Consider the following 19065-nt stretch of genomic DNA (forward strand, 5'->3'; position numbering starts at 1 on the left):
CTAAGACACATTATGATGTGATGCCTGCCTGCCACTCATCCCCTTCCATTCTCTCATAAAAACTCCAGCCTTCTGAACATTCTCACCAGAATGCAATCCTACCCTTATTTACTGTTCCCTTTGCATGGAATAGAGTTCCCCACTTCTCTGACTACTCTTTCTTCAGCATTCAACTCAACTATCACCTCCTCCAGGAGCTTTTCCCACCCCTTACACTAGTTTAGGCGATATGCCCCTTGTGTTTATTGCAAGGTATCATAGCTTACTTGTCTATCTGTCCTACTCTACTAGGAGCGATCTGAGAATAGGCCTAGGGTTGGAATGAAAGCCTGCATTTGAGGCACAAAGATCTGTGTTCTGATTTGACATAGCCTACAACACAGTCCCGGTCCATTATGAATCATTAAAAAAGAAAATGAGAGAAGAGCCTCTGCTTGTTTCCCTGAGGGCCACAAAAAAATCACAAGGGGTTCAAAAAGCCCAAGAAGCACCAACCACCTGGAAATCTAAAAATGAGAGAGCTGAGCTAAAAGAGAAGGGAAATAGAGAGTCAGAATAGGCCTGTTCTGCGACCTCATGAAGTTTACAATCTAGTAGAGATCAACATGTAAATAATTAACAATAACACCAAGCAAATAACACACCAGATATAAGCTACACAAAATCATGCGGATAAACACAGAGTTGACTGATTCTGGTAGAGGGGTAGGAAAAGAGTTCATGGAAAGCATGGTGTTTAACTAAATCGTAGATGACAGGTAGCATTTTGGCAGCTCAAAAAGGGGTTAAGGAATTCTAAACCAAAGAAAAAGTATGAGCAGTGGTTTGGAGACTTATAAGTACACAGGATGTGTTTTAGGGAACGGTATGGATATGCACAGCAGACATTTAGCAATGTAATGAGAAAGGGAACTAGCAAGGTCGCCAGAGGCCAAATCACTCCAGAAAGCTGGAGGGAGAAATGTCCTTAATTCAGTAGATAAAAGAATATCACTGAAATTTTCTGAAGCAGAGGGTGTTTTGGAAAGATTGATCTGGCATTGGCTTTAGGCCAGACTGCAGCAGAGAGACACCATGAGGTAGAAGAACGAGTTACAGGCCTAGTGACAAACCAAGAAAGAAACCTACGAGCATGAATGAGGACAGAGGCAGCAGGAATGTAAAGAGGGCAGGCCCATCCCCAAACACTGTATAGGCAAAAACAACCGCCCTTAACTACTGATTAGACGCGTTAAGGAAAGGGAGAGTTCCAGATAATTCTAATGTTTCTAGTCAGAGCAACTGGGAGGAGTGGTACCTTGAGATAAGGAAAACAGAAGGCAGCACAGATTGGGTGAGGGTAGGTTGGGTGAAGTAGAAGAAAAATAATGAAGTATTGGCAGGACCTTAGGTCTCAAATTCAGAAGAGCAGTCAGAATTTAGACTACAGATTTGAAGCTAACAGTTGATAGCTGAGTCTGTAGCAGGCAGAGCAGATAGCCTATTTCAACAAATCTTCCTAAATCACCACTTTGCCCGTATCATCCCTTTATTTGAAATCCTTTCATGGCTCCTAGAAAACCAGGGATCAAGTCTCAGTGCTTTGTTTCCATAGTCCACTACGACCATTTGAAATTCAATTCCATCTTTTTTCACAGCGTCAGGTGGTTGGAGGAGATAAAGACAAGACACTGCCTCTGACCTGAAGGAATTTACAATCTACCTACTCTTCCAACTTTATCTTTAGACTCTCCCCTGCATGCCTCAACTACAACCATTCAGATCTCATTGTTTCCAAACATACCTTGCACATTCTTGCCTTCGTTTACCCTTTTCCCCCAATTGGAATTTCTACCCTCCTTTTCTTGGTTTATCTAATTTAGAGCCTCCTTACAAGGTCAAGCTGAAGTCCCACTTCTCCCTTTTCATCTTTCTGGCTATGCCAGCTACCTCTGGATGCCTGTAGATGCCTGTGTTTATTCGATTTACTTGGCACCAAGCATTCAAAACCTACTGTTAGATATCTCTATATAAAGTCCTATTTCTCTAATTGTTAGATATCTCTATACGTAAATCCTATTACTCTCTCTGAACTTTAGCTCTTTGGAGTCAAGAGCTATGTTTTAAATTTCCTTAAATATCCAACATTTAGGATAATAGTAGGCACTCAAGAATAAGCATTCATTTAATAAATATACACAGAGAACTCGCTATGAGCCAAGGCTATTTCTACAAGGACACTTTAAGATGGTATTTTCAAAGTCAGATTAAGAGGTATTCTCAAATAATAATTAAAAAATTAAAAGACTGTTTTTCAGCAGGGAGCAGGGATTTCCATTCGGATGCGCCTTCTACAGTTACAGCTTTCCTAAATTCTTCGTGCCACATCTGAACCCAGGAGACTTTGCACCACTTAATGTAAACTCAAAGAAAATGGGCTGAATTAAAGATCAAGCAATTAAAATGTGCTTACCAATAATGTATAATGGCACCAGCATTAAAAATCATTCCTATCCTCAGAAGTATATAAGTAAACTTTGGGAGGTAAGTCTGACCTGGATATTTCTTGTGTTTACTCTGTGTCAGGCACTGTGTGAGGCCTGTCTCACTTAGTACTTGACTTAACCCTCACAACTCTAGTAAATATGCATTATTTATCCTCATTTTATAGATCAAATTGATGCTCAGAAAAGCTTATTAATAATTTGCCAGAATTCACACAATTAGTATGTAGCAGAATTGAGATTCAAATCCAAGTTTGTCATGGACTTTAACCACCACACTCTACTGCTGCCATGAAATTATTAGAAGGCAACACAATGTAGTCCTGCATAATTAAGGGAAGAGGAGAGGTGCAATAGGGATTCATGAAAGGCATCTATCACCAAGGGATGGTGCAGACTTAGAATGTCTCAATGAGAATTGAGACTTGGAAACTTAGGGAAGTGATAACCCTAGAAACTTCAATGCAAAATTAAAATACTATGTTATTTCTTAAGAAAACCTGAACTTTATTAATGATAATTTATTCTTTACACTATTGGGAATCAGAAAATACAGGGCAGAAGTTAGATAAAGAAATAAGCCAGGAGCAAGCATGGTGGCAAAAGAAAAGAGCCACAGAGATGGAGGGAGAGGCATCAGATGAGAAGGGAAAAGGGAGAAAAGCTCAGTAATTTCTAAAGTATTAACTGGAGTATCATATTCAGAAAAATTAAATACTTCACAGATACAATGAAATACTGAGGCTTAAGAATCCTCAAAAAACCTTAAAGATAAAGAAATCAAAGCCTGGAGGGATTTAAGAACTTAGATAAGGTCACATGGGCAGAATCAGGTCTATAATTTCGATTTGCTGGCCTCTAGTCTACGGTTCTTACCTTAAAGGACACTCATCTCCCCTCTCTGAGCCTGATTTTCATCTATAAAGTGACAGTTTGGACTAGATGGACCTAGTCCAAACACCAATCTGTGAATTAGCCATATCGAAATCACCTGGGAAGGTTGCACTGGGCTAAGTGCTTGAAGACCATGTACCCCTCACGACTCTGAGTTAGGGTCTATGTTAATCCACTTTTAACGAATGCAGAAACCAAGGCATAGAAAGGTTAAGCACTTTTCCCAGTTCAAATAGCTGTTAAGTGCTAGAGCAGGAGCCCCAGGCAGACAGTTTATGTCAAAATCCATCTTCTTAACTATTGGGCTACATTGCCTCCACTGGATTAAGTGAGGTACAATGAGCTGGGAGAATAATGTTTTTGGCTTGAAACTTTCAACAAAGATTCTAGACTCCCTTATAGTTCTCTGTTGATTACAGAAAAAGGGCCCTTTTATCTCCAAGTACTTTCAGATGCAGACGATTCTTTCCTCTAGATCTCAGGAAGGAAATCTCAACGATACCAGAAAGATAAAAAGCTGGACTACATGGCAATAACTGACGAAAATTGACCCTCCGTGTGCCTCAAACATTACTATAGTACCAGCTTTGTTTCTCAAAAAGCGCTTAGCTATTTGGCAGTACCAGCCTAGCAGTCAGCAGATGAGATCGGAACCCTAGTTCTGCTCTCCACTCTGAAGTTGCTTTTGAGGTCCTCTCTTCAGCAAACAAACAGTGATTTCAATTTTAGTGAAAATCTGCCTATCTGGGTCACAATTTTGTTCTGTTTTAGAGACACAGAGTATAAAATCAAAAGATGTTAGCAGACGATCAATCCAGTAGTTCCCAAACTTAGATTTCACAAACCAGTAAATGCTCCAAAATAAATTAGAAAACATAACATAGAGCAGTCAACTTTTTATTTTGCTAAGTGAGGATATCCAAAAACTAACTACCATCTAATAACAACTTTTCTGTAAAATAAAGGACATTTTAATATAAAAAAAAAAGTAGGAAGGGCAATTTCAGAATAAAGGAAAGTTCTTTTAAGTAAGTTTAGCTTTACGAAAGGCACACTACATTTTCCTTATCTTTTTCATTACATGGAGAATTGAGGAATTGATATCTCATTCCAGCACCAGTCTGTACACCCTATAGTTTGGAAGCCAAGGAAATCTATGGCCAAAAAGGCTAGGCCACTTGCTCAAGGTCACAGAAGATTATTTAAATTAACTCTTCTCCTTCATCAAGAGAGCTCTGAGTTACAGCCAATATGACTCTTCTCCTAGCCTCCAATTCTTCTTTAGGTCTATCCCCAGACCATCTTCAAGCCTTTTTCCCTCCTCATAGCTGGCAGAAGAGAGTAAGTGTAAGAGAATTAGCAACCAGCCCCAAAGAGGAAACCTAGGCCATGACTCCTCCCTCCACCCCCACCCCATCCAGTCTGCTCAGAGGTGGACTCGGTAACCAACTAACTTCGCTAAAAATACACCCTGGACTTTCAGAACTACGCAACATAATTTAAAAGTGGTTTCCTGATACAGGCAGAAGTGTGAGTATGAATTCAGTCTCTATAAAAAAGTCCCACACCCAAAGCTTAGGCTCTTAACTGCCAGTCACTACAAGCTTATGAAGTTCCGCAGGAAGTAAGGCACCCAATCTATTCCACTGCACATTTTAACAAGCCCAAAGGTTAAAACACCTGGAAGGCTTCAAAGCCCACACATTCCTATGAGTCAAAGAGAGCAAGGGCTATTTGGGATCCTCAGGCCCAGACAAGGAAAAAACTTCACGTACTAACCCATACAGCACATGCGGCAAACCAGGTGGGCGTTGAACTCCTGCTCATCTTGGTAACGGGGCCACATGGCGCCCCTATGTCTGCTGACCCCACCTAAAAGGAGGGTGTGCCAAAGAACCTCCAGCTTGTGGCCTGTGCACCTTCTGCAGCTCCTCAAAAACGGCTGTGAGGTGAACAGAGACAGACAGCCAAAGTGCTGTGCGATGAAGAGAGAGCAGAAGTACAGAGAAGTGGCTCCACCCACCACTTCCTACTGACCTCCTCCTCCCCTTGGGTCAGAGAGGAAGCTCCTCCTTACGGCACTTCCAAAAACTGGGTCCAGGTCTTCAGGCAAATAGCATCCTACTCAAAAGTGGCACCAGCTCAGTGTTTTCAGACCAACAGCAGCATGCGGAAGTGGGAGCTTCATATGCAAAAGTCCAGTTGAGTTACTGAGTAAGTCTGAGCAGGCAGAAGCTGGTCTTCGAATTACCCTCCATTTGCAGAGCAGTGACCTGGGGAATCTTAGAGAGTTGCAGGAGAGCTGGTGAAGTAAACTAGCTTACTGCCAAGTCAGGAACAGTGCATCCATTGCCCAACAATCTGTTCCTGGGCTTGCCTCTTCTCAGGCAGTACATATAAAGTGTTAACCAACTGAGAAGGTCCCACAACGGAGAGACTACAAAGGAACAAGTCCATACACTGTCTGCTGCCAACAGATTCCTAGATTCCAAAGGGAGCTTCATTTCCCCACATTCACAGCTGCCCAAAGTGAAGAATCACAGTCTCTCTCCAATGATTCCACCGAGTTTACAGAGCAGCCCAGCCCCAGCCAGCCTCTCAGGTAGATTAGCATGGCAGATTTCATCAACTTCAAAAACACCCCGTGCTTGTTGCTCCATTCTTTCCCCTCATCCAGCCAAGAATGTCATCCCAAAGCACCATTCCCCTTCCAAGACCCTCCCACTTCGTCCTTGCAGTCAGCGTACTTAACTCAGCTGTGCCAGAAATCCCTTTATCCATCAGTGGAAGGCCGCTTGCTTGTTTGTCCAACTTGTTTTCTGAGTCTTGGCTAATTGTACCAGACACTGGAATGCTGAAGAAACACAATGAAGGGCTTTTTCATTCAGATGGCCCAGCCCATCTACTGCTCTTCACAACTCTGACTCAACCAGGGGATAGAAAAGCCGAGCCTCTGTCGATGTCAGGACAGACCGATCCTGGCCCCACACCACTCAGAAAGGCCCCACTGCAGATAAGGGCCTAATCACTGGCCCTCTGCTCTAGCTCCCTAAATAGAACAACTTCTTCAGGCTAATGCTACTTCCAATCCTGTTCCTGAAGGCAGGGAGGGAGGGGCAGCACCCAGGAAAGCAAGTTTCCAGAGATTAACCCAGAAGACTGCAAGTGAGAAAAGGTAAACACGAGCCTGCCTAGCAGGCCAGTCAGTTTAAACAAGCCCTGTCCCTCAGAGCTTCCTTCCCTTGGAGGAAGGAAGTCCCTCAGAGCTTCCTGCAGCCCCTACTGGGCATCCCTCCCACCTGCAAACTGGTAATAATCCTGATACTACTTACTAATAATGGGACTCACAGCTGACTTTATCCCTCCTTGACTAAGCTCCCAGTCACCCCGATAACCTGTGACAACTCTACTAAGTTTGTTCCTCTTATTAGACTCTTCTTAGTCAGCTTTGGAGAGGAAGGGTCCTCCTAGAATTTACCTTGTCCTAGGAAAAGAAATGCATGAGAAATAGGGGAGAGAGAAAAAAAGGGAATAAACACTCCCTGATTCATATTCAGTAACCTTTTCCCTTATTAGATTTAAATTCCTTGAGTACAGGGACTGTCTTCTGTCTTCATATCCCAGGCTCTAACACATTTAGAAGGCACACAATAACCTAAGCGAAAACTAATTGAGCATCTGCTGTAACTGAATTCACAGGTAATGTACTAAGAACTTTAAACATCATTTCATTTAATCCCAACAACAATTCACTAGGAAGGGTATTATCATTTCCATTTTAGAAATGAAAATACTTTAAAAAGGTTAAACGACTTGACCAAGATTACATAGCCTTCTGTCCAGCTTCAAAGCTATGCCTCCTATTATACTGCGCTGTCTCTGAGAGGGACCTACACCAGAACAACTAAACTGGGTTGGGGAGCTGTATACATAAGGAGGCGGAATATTCCTGGGAAGGTTAAGAAATAAAAGCACTTGACTATGGCCAACTGGAGATTTAGGGCATATCCCAAATGAATATGTGGGGCCACTTCTAGAAATACTTAATAACTTTGCAGTCTACAAAAATCAAAATAATCAATTCCGGGTAAGGTTTCAAGAACGTGAACCAAAGCTTGCTTCTTCCTCACTCCCCTGACATCCAAGCAGAACCCATTTCCCCTGCAGGCACTGCAGACTGAGGAAAGAGGGGAGAGTCTCAAGGACAAGGTCAATCTAGCTGCCAGGAGACAGGCCTTCCCTTTAGGATCTTAAGAGGTCTTGAGCCTCAAAAGGGAAGCTGCTGCTGACAGTAGGGAGAGAATTTTGATGAAGACAGTCAGCTCCTGATTATCCAGAGGAAACCAGCCACTGCAGTGATTATCCAGGCCATTCCCCTTCTTTTTTGCCCAAATTTTAGTCATTTCATAGTTCACTAGATGTCCAGAGATGTTAGAGGCAGGAAAAGGTGAATCTGGCTGCTATCTGCAGATCTTTAAAATGCTGAATGGAAGGAAGAGATTCATGCAAATATTTCCACACACAGCTAGAAGTTATCCAAGAATTTACAGCTACTGGCTTTCTTATAATAGCACAGAAAATTGAAGCTATACATTTATTTCCTACAACACCAAAATCACCCAATATTAAGGATCTTAAAGCAGACACAGAAGTGTTTCCTTCTAAAGTGTAAGACAATGATTCATAATATATCGCTAACTTTTTATATACTCTCACATTGGCTCCTATCACATTTCTTTCTTTCTTTTTCTTTCTTTTTTCTTTTGAGAAAGATTAGCCCTGAGCTAACCTGCTGCTGTCAATCCTCCTCTTTTTGCTGAGGAGACTGGCCGTGAGCTAACATCCGTGCCCATCTTCCTCTACTTTATACGTGGGACGCCTACCACAGCATGGCTTGCCAAGTGGTGCCACGTCTGCACCCGGGATCCGAACCAGCAAACCGCACGCTGCCGAAGCAGAACGTGCGCACTTAACTGCTATGCCACCTGGCTGGCCCCCCATCACATTTCTTAATTCCGAACTGTAAAGACAAGCATTTATATTTTGTTTCAGCAGCCCACAGGAAAGCACTATATCTTCAATGATATCTTTTGTGAAAAAAAAGTACAATAACAATAGCGAACAATTATGCAGTCCTTACCATGTGCAGAATATGTTCTAAGAATGAACTCAAAACAACCATGCAGCATTTTAGCCCCATTTTACAGTTGAGGAGACAGAGGCCCAGAGGGATCAATGTCACTCTGCCAGTAGGCGCAGAGGGAGGATGAAAACACAGGTAGTCTGACTGTGGACTCTCAACCAGCTCTCAACCACAATTCCACACTACTTCCAAGAATGGGCCAGATGACTGCACTGCCCGAATCACAGAAAATTAGAGATCTTAGTCTTTTTTCTTCTCATACAGATTAGAAATCTGAAGTCCAGACGAATTAAGTGACCTGTCTAACAACACATATTAGTAAGCAGAAGAGCCAGGACTTAGAACCCAAATCTTCTGACTCCAAGTTTGGTGGTCTTTTTACCATACAGCACAAATCTAGACGAAAATATCTAAGGAAGGGGCCGGCCCCGTGGTTAAGTTTGCGCGCTCCGCTTCTGCGGCCCAGGGTTTCGCTGGTTCGGATCCTGGGCGCGGACATGGTACCGCTCATCAGGCCACACTGAGGTGGCATCCCAAATGCCACAACTAGAAGGACCCACAACTAAAAATACACAACTATGTACTGGGGGAATTGCAGGAGAAAAAGCAGAAAACAAAAAGAAGAAGATTGGTAACAGTTGTTAGCTCAGGTGCCAATCTCAAAAAAAAAAAGCTAAGGAAAGAGAAAGATAAAGTCTCCACTTTGACTAAAACACCTAATGTTTTAGTTATTTGAATAAAGATATATTAGATATATGACCATTTAAATATTTATTATTTGCCTATTATATGCTTAACAAATTTTTAGATCATACTAATGGAGGATGCCCAGCTAACGTCATAAATGGCGGAATCAAAGTTCAAAGCAATCTCAAAAAAATACACCAACTTTCATAACACAAAATTTAACTAGGAAACCTTGAAGTCCTCTGCTAAAGCACAAGAAAACCAAAGCACAGCAGTCTCTGGAGGGGAGATAACAACAGTTCATGTACAGGGTTTGGCCATTTTGCAACTTAAATCTTAAGTTTAATATGACTCAATAGTGTGATGGAGCTGCTTAGAAAAAAAAAAAAAGTGACACAATCCTAGTTTGTACTCCATATGTTCCAGATCCAGGAATTATAACTGGTCCTCCTAGTGGTGTGTTAGAAATGGAAAAAAATCTTAAGAGACTGGATTGCCTGAGCCTTTCATTTTACAGATGGAGAAAACAAGACCTTAGGGAAAAATCTGTCCTTTCACAAACACACAAAAAATTCAAATGTTCTTCTCAAGTAACTATAAAGCCCTTGTCCTGTTTATACTATCACAACATGGATATTAATAAAGTAAAACTCAGGGCAACTCTATATCATTCAGGTAACCTATACTGAGCACCCCTCAGGCCACATATCGAGCTAAGTCAAGCCCTGTAAGTACACAAATGAACATGGTTCCTGCTACAGCTTATAGCTAATGCTATCTTAAGTCCTTCATTTATTTGTTCAAGTAACATTTACTGACACCTATTTTGTCTCAGACACTTGAGAAACTGAGATGAATGAGTCCCTGTTCTTAAAGATCTCACAGTCTAATAGAAACTAATTAGTGGGGAAAGAGAGACAAGCTAAGCAAGATGACAATACAGGCTTGAATAAGAAGTATTACGAGTGCTACTGGAGCACAGAACAGGAACTCTTATTTCAGTCAAGGAAGGCTTTCCAGAAGCAATAACTACTTACCTTGAAGAGCAAGATCAAGTAGTCCAGTTGAAAAGAGGGTACAGGCATTTCAGCTAGAGATCTACAAGTTTTTCAGTGATGTGGAACACTGGGTGTTGGTAAGGCCAAGACAGGAAACAAAACGAGTGCAACAGGCAGGAGGCAGATCACAAAACACTTTGACGTCATGCTAAAGAGTCTGAATTTGCTTCTAAAAGCAGAGGGGAAGCTGTGATGGATTTTAAGCAGGAATGACAGATAGCCCTGTATTTTAGAAAGATCACTCTGGCTACAGTCAGAAGACAGATGGGAGATTGTTTGAGAATGGGGGAAATAGATTATTTCAACAATCCTAGAGAGAAAAAATGAAGATGCAAACTAAAACAATAGGAAGTTTTGGGAACAATGAGATAAAATACGTGAAAGCAAGTGTGGACAGGGTGTGCTGAAAACCACTTAAAATTCCAAGCACTAATTGAGCACTAAATTCTGTCTTGTAGGTATTATGTGGCTTCAGTACAAACTGTGTCTTCCTGTATCTTGTTTACATCTGCTGAAGAGATGGTGACATGGGAACGTAGTTGTAAAAGCCATGTACTTATATAACCAAATCTCACCAATGGACCCATTAACACCTAGAAAAAACAACTAAGAAACAGTAATCAGGGGCCAGCCCCATGGCAGAGAGGTTAAGTTCACACACTCCGCTTCAGCAGCCCAGGGTTTCGCTGGTTCAAATCCCGAGTGTGGACATGGCACTGCTCATCAAGCCATGCTGAGGTGGCATCCCACATGCCACAACTAGAAGGACCCACAATTAAAATATACAACTACGTACCGGGGGGCTTTGGGGAGAAAAAGGGAAAATAAAATCTTAAAGAAAATAGTAATCAGTAATTCCTTCCCTACGTTTCTGCTACACTCCTTTCACCTCTCTCTCTCTACATGTACACACGCACACACATACATACACACACACATACACACGGCTACATTTTCAAAGCAAAAACAATCAATTCAACTGTCCAAAGGGAGTACTAGAATGATAAGGAGTTAGGAAATCATATATAGCAATGGAAAGGGAAGCATCTAGGCTAGCAAAGATAGCCTTCCAATATAAGCAAGCCTGACATCCAGAAGAGGGAGACTTGATCTTTGCCAGGCAGAATTTGGACTAATGGGCATAAGTTACAAAGAGGCAACTTTCAGCTTAAAAAAGAACTCCCCAGTTACCAATAAAATGACTAGTCCATAGGTTGTATGTTTCACAATCAGAGACCCTCAAGCAAAGGAAGAATGATTTCTGACAAGGGTAGTATAGAGTAAGGGGTTGGACTGGTTAAGATGCCCCTCCAATGCTAAGGGCAAAACAGAATATATTATTAACTTTAAAAGTGGAAGAAGTCACAAATCTATACAAACATAGTAGGGATTTACTAGAACACAGTATTTTAGAACCACAGCACTGAAAGCAGAACCTCAGAAACCATCAAGTGGTTTTTCAACTCTTACAGAAGACTTTTTCCAAACATATCTAAGACAGAACATATAAAAGCAGTATTTAATAGCATAAATCAATTTTATAGGTTCAAATTTATGTTACTTATTTTAAAGGCAAATGACATAGCCAATCAGGTAATTTTTATTGAAATTAGAGCTTAATTAATCACAGTTATATTAGCCTCAGCATTTGGTTTATTTCTATGTTGTGTTCTACTCCAGAGAACCATTTTTTTTTTTAAAGATTTTATTTTTTTCCTTTTTCTCCCCAAAGCCCCCCAGTACATAGTTGTATATTCTTCGTTGTGGGTCCATGTAGTTGTGGCATGTGGGACACTGCCTCAGAGTGGTTTGATGAGCAGTGCCATGTCCACGCCCAGGATTCGAACCAACGAAACACTGGGCCGCCTGCAGCGGAGCGTGTGAACTTAACCACTCGGCCACGGGGCCAGCCCCTAGAGAACCATTTTTTAAAAACTGGTTTATACAAACAGAAACAAACAGTAACAGTTTGCCTGGTAATCTCAGGATATTTTTCAAATAAATTGATACAAGAAGCCTGAAAGAATAGAAATATTTGATTCAAAGTTAAATACCTTCAATATCTGAAAACTATGTACATTCTTTATAATATGTACATATGACTAGACAAGTGGGACAAGAATCACAAAAACTTTTAACACAGAGTAAGCCAATATGACAGTGTTATCACTTAGCAATGTGTTATCCACTCACTATTATGGACAGAGCAACTGAGCCCACACAATTGAGCCTTGCCTAGAATTTATTAGGCACAGGGCCTCTCTTCTGCAATAGTGCACACACTTTCAATTAGGAAAAAAAGGATCAGAAAGCACATCCTCACCTTTTCAATCAAGTGTACATTTACTTTTTTTATTTTTATTTTTTTAAAGATTTTATTTTTTTCCTCTTTCTCCCCAAAGCCCTCCAGTACATAGTTGTATATTCTTCGTTGTGGGTCCTTCTAGTTGTGGCATGTGGGACGCCGCCTCAGCGTGGTTTGATGAGCAGTGCCATGTCCGTGCCCAGGATTCGAACCAACGAAACATTGGGCCGCCTGCAGTGGAGCGTGAGAACTTAACAACTCAGCCACGGGGCCAGTCCCAAAGATTTTATTTTTTTTTCCTTTTTCTCCCCAAAGCCCCCTGGTACATAGTTGTATATTCTTCGTTGTGGGTCCTTCTAGTTGTGGCATGTGGGACGCTGCCTCAGCATGGTTTGATGAGCAGTGCCATGTCCGTGCCCAGGATATGAACCAACGAAACACTGGGCCGCCTGCAGCGGAGCACTCGAACTTAACCACTCGGCCACGGGGCCAGCCCCAAGTGTACATTTATAAGCAGTATAAATATATACACAGAGATGGTGGAGAAACTTCATTCTGGCGATGTCCAACTGGCAGGTAGTACATTAGGAGTGCACACATTATTTTTAAATACACTTTAAAATAGATGTAATACATCTTAAAAATTGAAATTATAAGTGCAGAATTTCCTAAGTACCTCTATGGAAGCTTTGGTATCCATAGTCTCTAACTGAAAAACCACTGCTCTAATTTTACAGATAAACTGAACATAGCACATTCCCAATATAACTATTAGATACTACAATCAGTCGTCTCATAAAACCAAAAAGCTTTTATAACGTATTTTTACTTCAATGTATTTTATGGCTGTTTATAAAATTAGTATTTCTAAAACATAAAAAAGAAAGCACTTACAAGATAAGGCTATGACTCCTAAGTTCCATAGAAGATCCTATACTGAAGATAAACTTTTAAAATGTTAATCCATTAGTGGTTTAGAAACATCATTACCATAATTCAGGGAAAGGAAAGCAGCAGTCCCCGCCTAAATGCTATTTCTTTCTCATTACATATGAAATGGCACACAGGGCCAAGGAACTCATGCCTGCCTCTTCCTTTCTTTCTAAGCTCAAATACAGGCTCACATTTCAAGAAAGTGACTTTGGGATACCTTTTTAAACACACCACCACACAAGCAAACATATTTCTAAATGTCTGTTTTTGCTGATACACACACACACACACTGGGATCTGAATATTCAGTCAAAAGCTTTTCTGGCACTTACTGGAAAAGACACTGGGGAATGATTGAATCTTATTCTAATTCTGTCAAGCATTCATGAACTTTTATTAGAAAGCTAAGTAACAAGTCATCAAATCTCCAAATTAACTTGTAAGATACAAAGTAACAAGAGTCTCAATACACTGGCTTGAAGGTAGGAAGCGATCACAATGACAGTACTGAGGCAATGAAGGCACCGAGATCCAAGGGTGTGTTCTGCAAAAAGTTAGACTTTATTAATCCTCAACTATGGAGATTTAGAATCCGCTAAACACAGGGCTGATCCCTGCTCTGGGTGTTTAGAAGCCAAGGGAATATAATGGAACGAACAGCAATATGGGAAGAAAGAAGGGTCTGCTACCATTAAAAATTTTTTTAAAATATCAGGGCCTGAATCTTTGGGGAAAAGAACAGTTAACTTCCTTGCATTGAATACAGGATGGCTTGGACACACACATAGAGTACACTGTGTGGCTGCCTGAGGGGAAAGGAACAGTTTCAATCATATCAAAGAGAACAGGGGCCAGTCCCGTGGCTGAGTAGTTAAGTTCGCACGTTGCTCTTCGGTGGCCCAGGGTTTCACTGGTTTGGATCCTGGGCAGGGACATGGCACCGCTTGTCAGGCCATGCTGAGGCGGCATTCCACATAGCACAAATAGAAGGACCTACAACTAAAATATACAACTATGTACTGGGGGGCTTTGGGGAGAAGAAGGGGCGGGGGGGGGGCAGGGAAAGAAAATTGGCAACAGATGTTAGCTCAGGCGGCAATCTTTAAAAAAAAAAAAAAAGAGGCACCCTAGTGTTACAAGACACACCTCAGCAAGGACACCACTAGACCCTTTCTTCTCACTGGCCTTTCCTCTATCTTTTCTTACCCCAATATACACCAAATCCTGAAACTTCTCTAATCCCACTCATTTTCCCACATCTATACCTGGAGGAGAGTGATCAAGTTACTGTACGTTTTTGGTTTAAAAAAAGTTTAAAAAATCCAAAAACCACTTTGAAATTGGAAAAGTCAAGAAAGGAAGAGCTTGATTCTCTGAGGAAGGACAAAAGTCAGCACAGATGCCACTTCCCTCAGCTTCAAGCCCAGACATCACCTCATCAAACCAGCACCCTCCAGCCAGGCGGTTTCACTGAACAAGAGCGAGCCTGGATCCCAAACTGGTCCCAGGGCTGCCCGGTTTGCTCAGCAGATCCACACACAAACTCACGACTCACAGCACCCCAGCTGAGAGGCTGTACTGGCCCTTTAAGGAAAGCAACTGGGAAGACCTCCGTCACTTACTCCACCCTCAAAACCCCCACAGCAGATCAGAAGAATAAGGGGGCACCAGTTACCTGCTTTGCTTCTGGCACATCTCTTCCAGTATAGAACACCAGCGATTCCAAGAACGTGAGTCAAAATAAAGATGGTTGGTGGCAAATAAGATGAATCTAAGAGAGGCATTTCCAGGCCTGTCCTTTCTCCTCCCCTGAGTTAGCCACAGCCCACAGCTCTGCGCAGGCCTCTGAATGCCTTTCTCCTGAGGTTACTGCTGTCCTGTACTATCAGCACAGAGGCAGAGGCCGGCAGCTCAGTGGTGTCAGAAACTTCCTGGCAGCTTCTCCTCCATCTCACCACTAACTGTTTTTCAGCAGGCAGTAGTAGACGGGGACTAAAATCGTACAGTGTATCTCAAACAAAGCCCAGGAAACAACTGGCTAGAGGGGGAGGGGAAAAGGAAGGAGGAACCAGGAGAATGAAAAGGAGCCCCTAAGCTAGTGCTGAGCTGACTCAAACTCTATCTTTGGCATCCTCTGTTCAGCTTAAACAAACAAACCTCAGACTCTTCTGCAAGAAGGGAGGGTGGCTATCAGAGGACGTCACACTCAACTTTTCATTCCCAGCCTGGTTGTAACGCCAGACTTCAGGATGAAGCCAAAAGAAAAAAGTCACAGAAGTACTAGGGAACCACTTTCAGGGAGGAGGCAAAGTACATAAGGATGTATAAGCATCCACAATCATCCTGGTACAGTCAGAGGGCTACCTGTCCACACCCGCAGCCCAGGAGGAAGAGGCAAGGGACCTGAACATCACTACAGAGAGGAACACAGACAGAGAAAGCTGCATGAAACAGACCTGACATCAAGGCACAATGAGGATGAGCAAGGAGAACAAAACTGTTTCATGAGTGTGTCTTAAGAGATGAAAACTCCACCTGATTTCCACTAGCTGCCCAAGGGGACATGAGGACATGCAATCACAGCAGAAAACAATGCTTTCCACAAAACTAAGGCTTGCTTGCAAATGAAAACTTGATATGGATGTTATAGCAGCAAGTGAAAACACTTTACCACTACACACCTACTAGAATGACTAAAATTAAAAAGACTGATAATATCAAGTCTGGGCAAGGAGGTGTAGCAATTGGAACTCTCATACACTGCTGTTGGAGGTGTAAATTGGCACAATCACTCTAGTTTGGCAGTTTCTTACAAAGTTAAGCACATACATACCAGATGACCAAGCAATATCACTCCTAGGTATTTACCCAAGAAAAATGAAGACATGTCCACACAAAGACTTGTAAGTGAATGTTTATAGCAGCTTTATTCAAAATAATTAAAAACTGGAAACAACCCAATGTCCATCAACTGCTAAACTAATGAACAAATTGTGGTGCATCCACACAATGGACTATAACACAGCAATAAAAAAAGCACAAACTACTGATACATACAATAGCATGAAAGAATCTCAAACGCACATGCTACATGAAAGAAGCCAAACACAAAAGGCTACATGCTGGAGGCCGGCCCAGTGGCATAGTGGTTAAGTTTGCACACTCTGCTTCAGAGGCCCCAGGTTTGTGGGTTCGGATCCCAGGCATACCTACATACTGCTCATAGAGCCATGCTGTGGTGGTGACCCACATACAAAGTAGAGGAAGACTGGCACAGTTATGTTAGCTTAGGGAGAATCTTCCTCACCCAAAAGAAAAAAAAAAGGCTACATACTATATGATTCCATTTATTTGATGTTCTACAAAAGCAACACTACAGGGACAGAAATCAGATAAGTGGTTGCCAGGGGGTGGAGGTGAGAGAATGGAATTGACTACAAAGGAACTTTCGGGAGTGATGAAGTTCTAAATGCTAATTGAGGTGACGGTCCCACGACTGTATACAGTTGTCAAAACTTACTGGATTGTAGACCCAAAGGGTGAGTTTTACTATATATAAATTATACTTCAATAAATCTAACAAACCCTTTTATTTAAAGGCTGTAAAGAAGTTTGCACGATTCAAGTTGAATATGCAAAGGTCTCATAGTACCACTGCCCCTCTCCTCATCTGCTGTTCCGTGAAGAGATATTTTACAAAATGAAGTGTGGACATACAACATAACACAGAGAACCCAAGAGCCAAGAGCATAACTACGTACTCTGCGATGCCCAGCATCCTTCACTCAGGGAAGGGTTATAGCCTCACCTCTCTACCAAACTAGCTCTTTATTTCCATGGTGTCTTTTATACTATGGTATATAAATATGCTATAGTCTCACAAATAAGCTTTAAAAATGCAAATTGCTTTAATATCTATAAAATTAGGGTTTTTTAAAAAATAAAAGAGAGGTGTTTTAGATTTGACCAATCTACTAACAAAAAGGATAATAAAGGGCCCTTGATGGGAGAACCAGTATAATATGAACATTGTAATCTGGCATCTAGATCATCTACAATTTTGTGCTGACCTACATTTCATCCATGTGCCAGGCCCTGTTCTAGGTACCGGGGACACAGCAGTGAACAAAACAAAGACCTTGCTCTCACAGGGCTTATATATCAGTAGGGGAAGATAGAATATAACAAACAGATAAATATATGGTTTGTTACATAAACGCTATGGAGAATACTAAAGGAAATGAAGAGAAGAAGGGAGTGCCAGTGAGGGAAAGTTTACAGTTTTATGTATAGGATGGTCAGGGAAGGCTTCTCTAACAAGATGACATTTATGCAGAGACCTAAAGCATATGAACAAAAAAGCCATATGGCTATCCAGAGAAAGGACAAGCCAAACAAAGAAAAGAGCAAGCACGAAGTCCCTGAGGCAGAAGTATGTTTGGTGTGTTCAGGTAACATTGAGGAAACTAGAATGATCAGAGCTGAAAGAAAGAAGGGGTGTGTCAGGAGATGAGGCCAGAGAGGCAAGTCAGATCACCTATGGCTGTATAGGCCATTTGTAAAGACTTCGGCTCTTTTTTTTGGTGAAGAAGATTGGCCCTGAGCTAACATCTGTGTCAGTCTTCCTCTATTTTGTATGTGGGATGCAGCCACAGATGGCTTGATGAGCAGTGTGTAGGTCTGCACCTGGGATCCAAATCTGCAAACCTTGGGCTACGGAAGCAGAGTGTGTGAACTTACCCACTATGCCACCAGGCCAGACCCAAGACTTTGGCTTTTATTCCAAGTGAAATGGGAAACCTTTGGAGGGTTTTGTGTGAGAGAGTGACATGATTTAATTCAGATTTTAAAAGGACCACTCTTGCTGCTATATTGAGAACAGACTATCGAAAGGCAAGAGCAGGAGCAGGGAAACTAATTATAATGTCATTACAATAATCCAAGTGAAAATTGGTAGCTGAGAAATGATAATATCTATGACCAGGGTGTGGTGGTAGAGATGGTGAGATGTGGTGGTATGCTGGATAAATTATAAAGAAAGAGTCATCAGGATTTGCTGATAGACTGGATGTGGAGGGAGGAGGGAAAGAATAGAGTCAAGAGTGGCTTCAAGGTTTCTGACCTGGGAAACTGAAAGAACAGAATAGCTATTTCCTGAGATGGGGAAGACTGCCAGTGAAGCAGAGGGTTTACGGTTTGTTGGTGGTTGTAGTTGTTTGGTTTTTTGGGGGGTGGGTAGGAATTCCCTTTTGTACATATTAGGTTTGAAATGCCTAGTAGACATTCTAGCAGAACTTTGAATATACAATTGAATATATGAATCTAGAGTTCAGGGAGAGACCTGGACTGGAGTTTTAAAGCCAGGAAACTGGATGAGATCACTAAGGGGGTTAACAGAGAAAGAAGAGCTCAAGTTCAAGGATAGGCCCAGGAAATCCTCCAACATTACATAGGGAAGAAGAAGAATCACCAAAAGAGACTGAAAAAAGAGAAGCCAGTGGATTAGGAAGAGAACCAAAAGGGCATGCTGCCCCAGAAGCCAGGTGAAGGAAGTGTGTTAAG

At 41.8% G+C, this 19065-nt stretch overlaps 1 protein-coding gene across 21 annotated transcripts in view; it reads right to left on the minus strand.

The window, feature by feature from the left end:
- Positions 1-19065, minus strand: part of MACF1 (microtubule actin crosslinking factor 1) — a 323887-nt gene that overhangs the window by 206885 nt on the left and 97937 nt on the right. For 2 of the 21 annotated variants that reach the window (XM_070260387.1, XM_070260386.1), the window contains exon 1: positions 15179-15623. The exons of 16 other annotated variants lie outside the window; for them this stretch is intronic. In XM_070260387.1, coding sequence (XP_070116488.1) covers positions 15179-15287 — 109 coding nt within the window. In that variant the 5' untranslated portion in view covers positions 15288-15623. Of the gene's footprint in view, positions 1-5152; positions 6232-15178; positions 15653-19065 lie in introns of those variants that run through there. 3 more of the 21 variants (XM_070260389.1, XM_070260391.1, XM_070260393.1) reach the window with 3 other exon arrangements.

This window comes from Equus caballus, chromosome 2, assembly GCF_041296265.1.
Source record: "Equus caballus isolate H_3958 breed thoroughbred chromosome 2, TB-T2T, whole genome shotgun sequence".
NCBI lineage: Eukaryota > Metazoa > Chordata > Mammalia > Perissodactyla > Equidae > Equus > Equus caballus.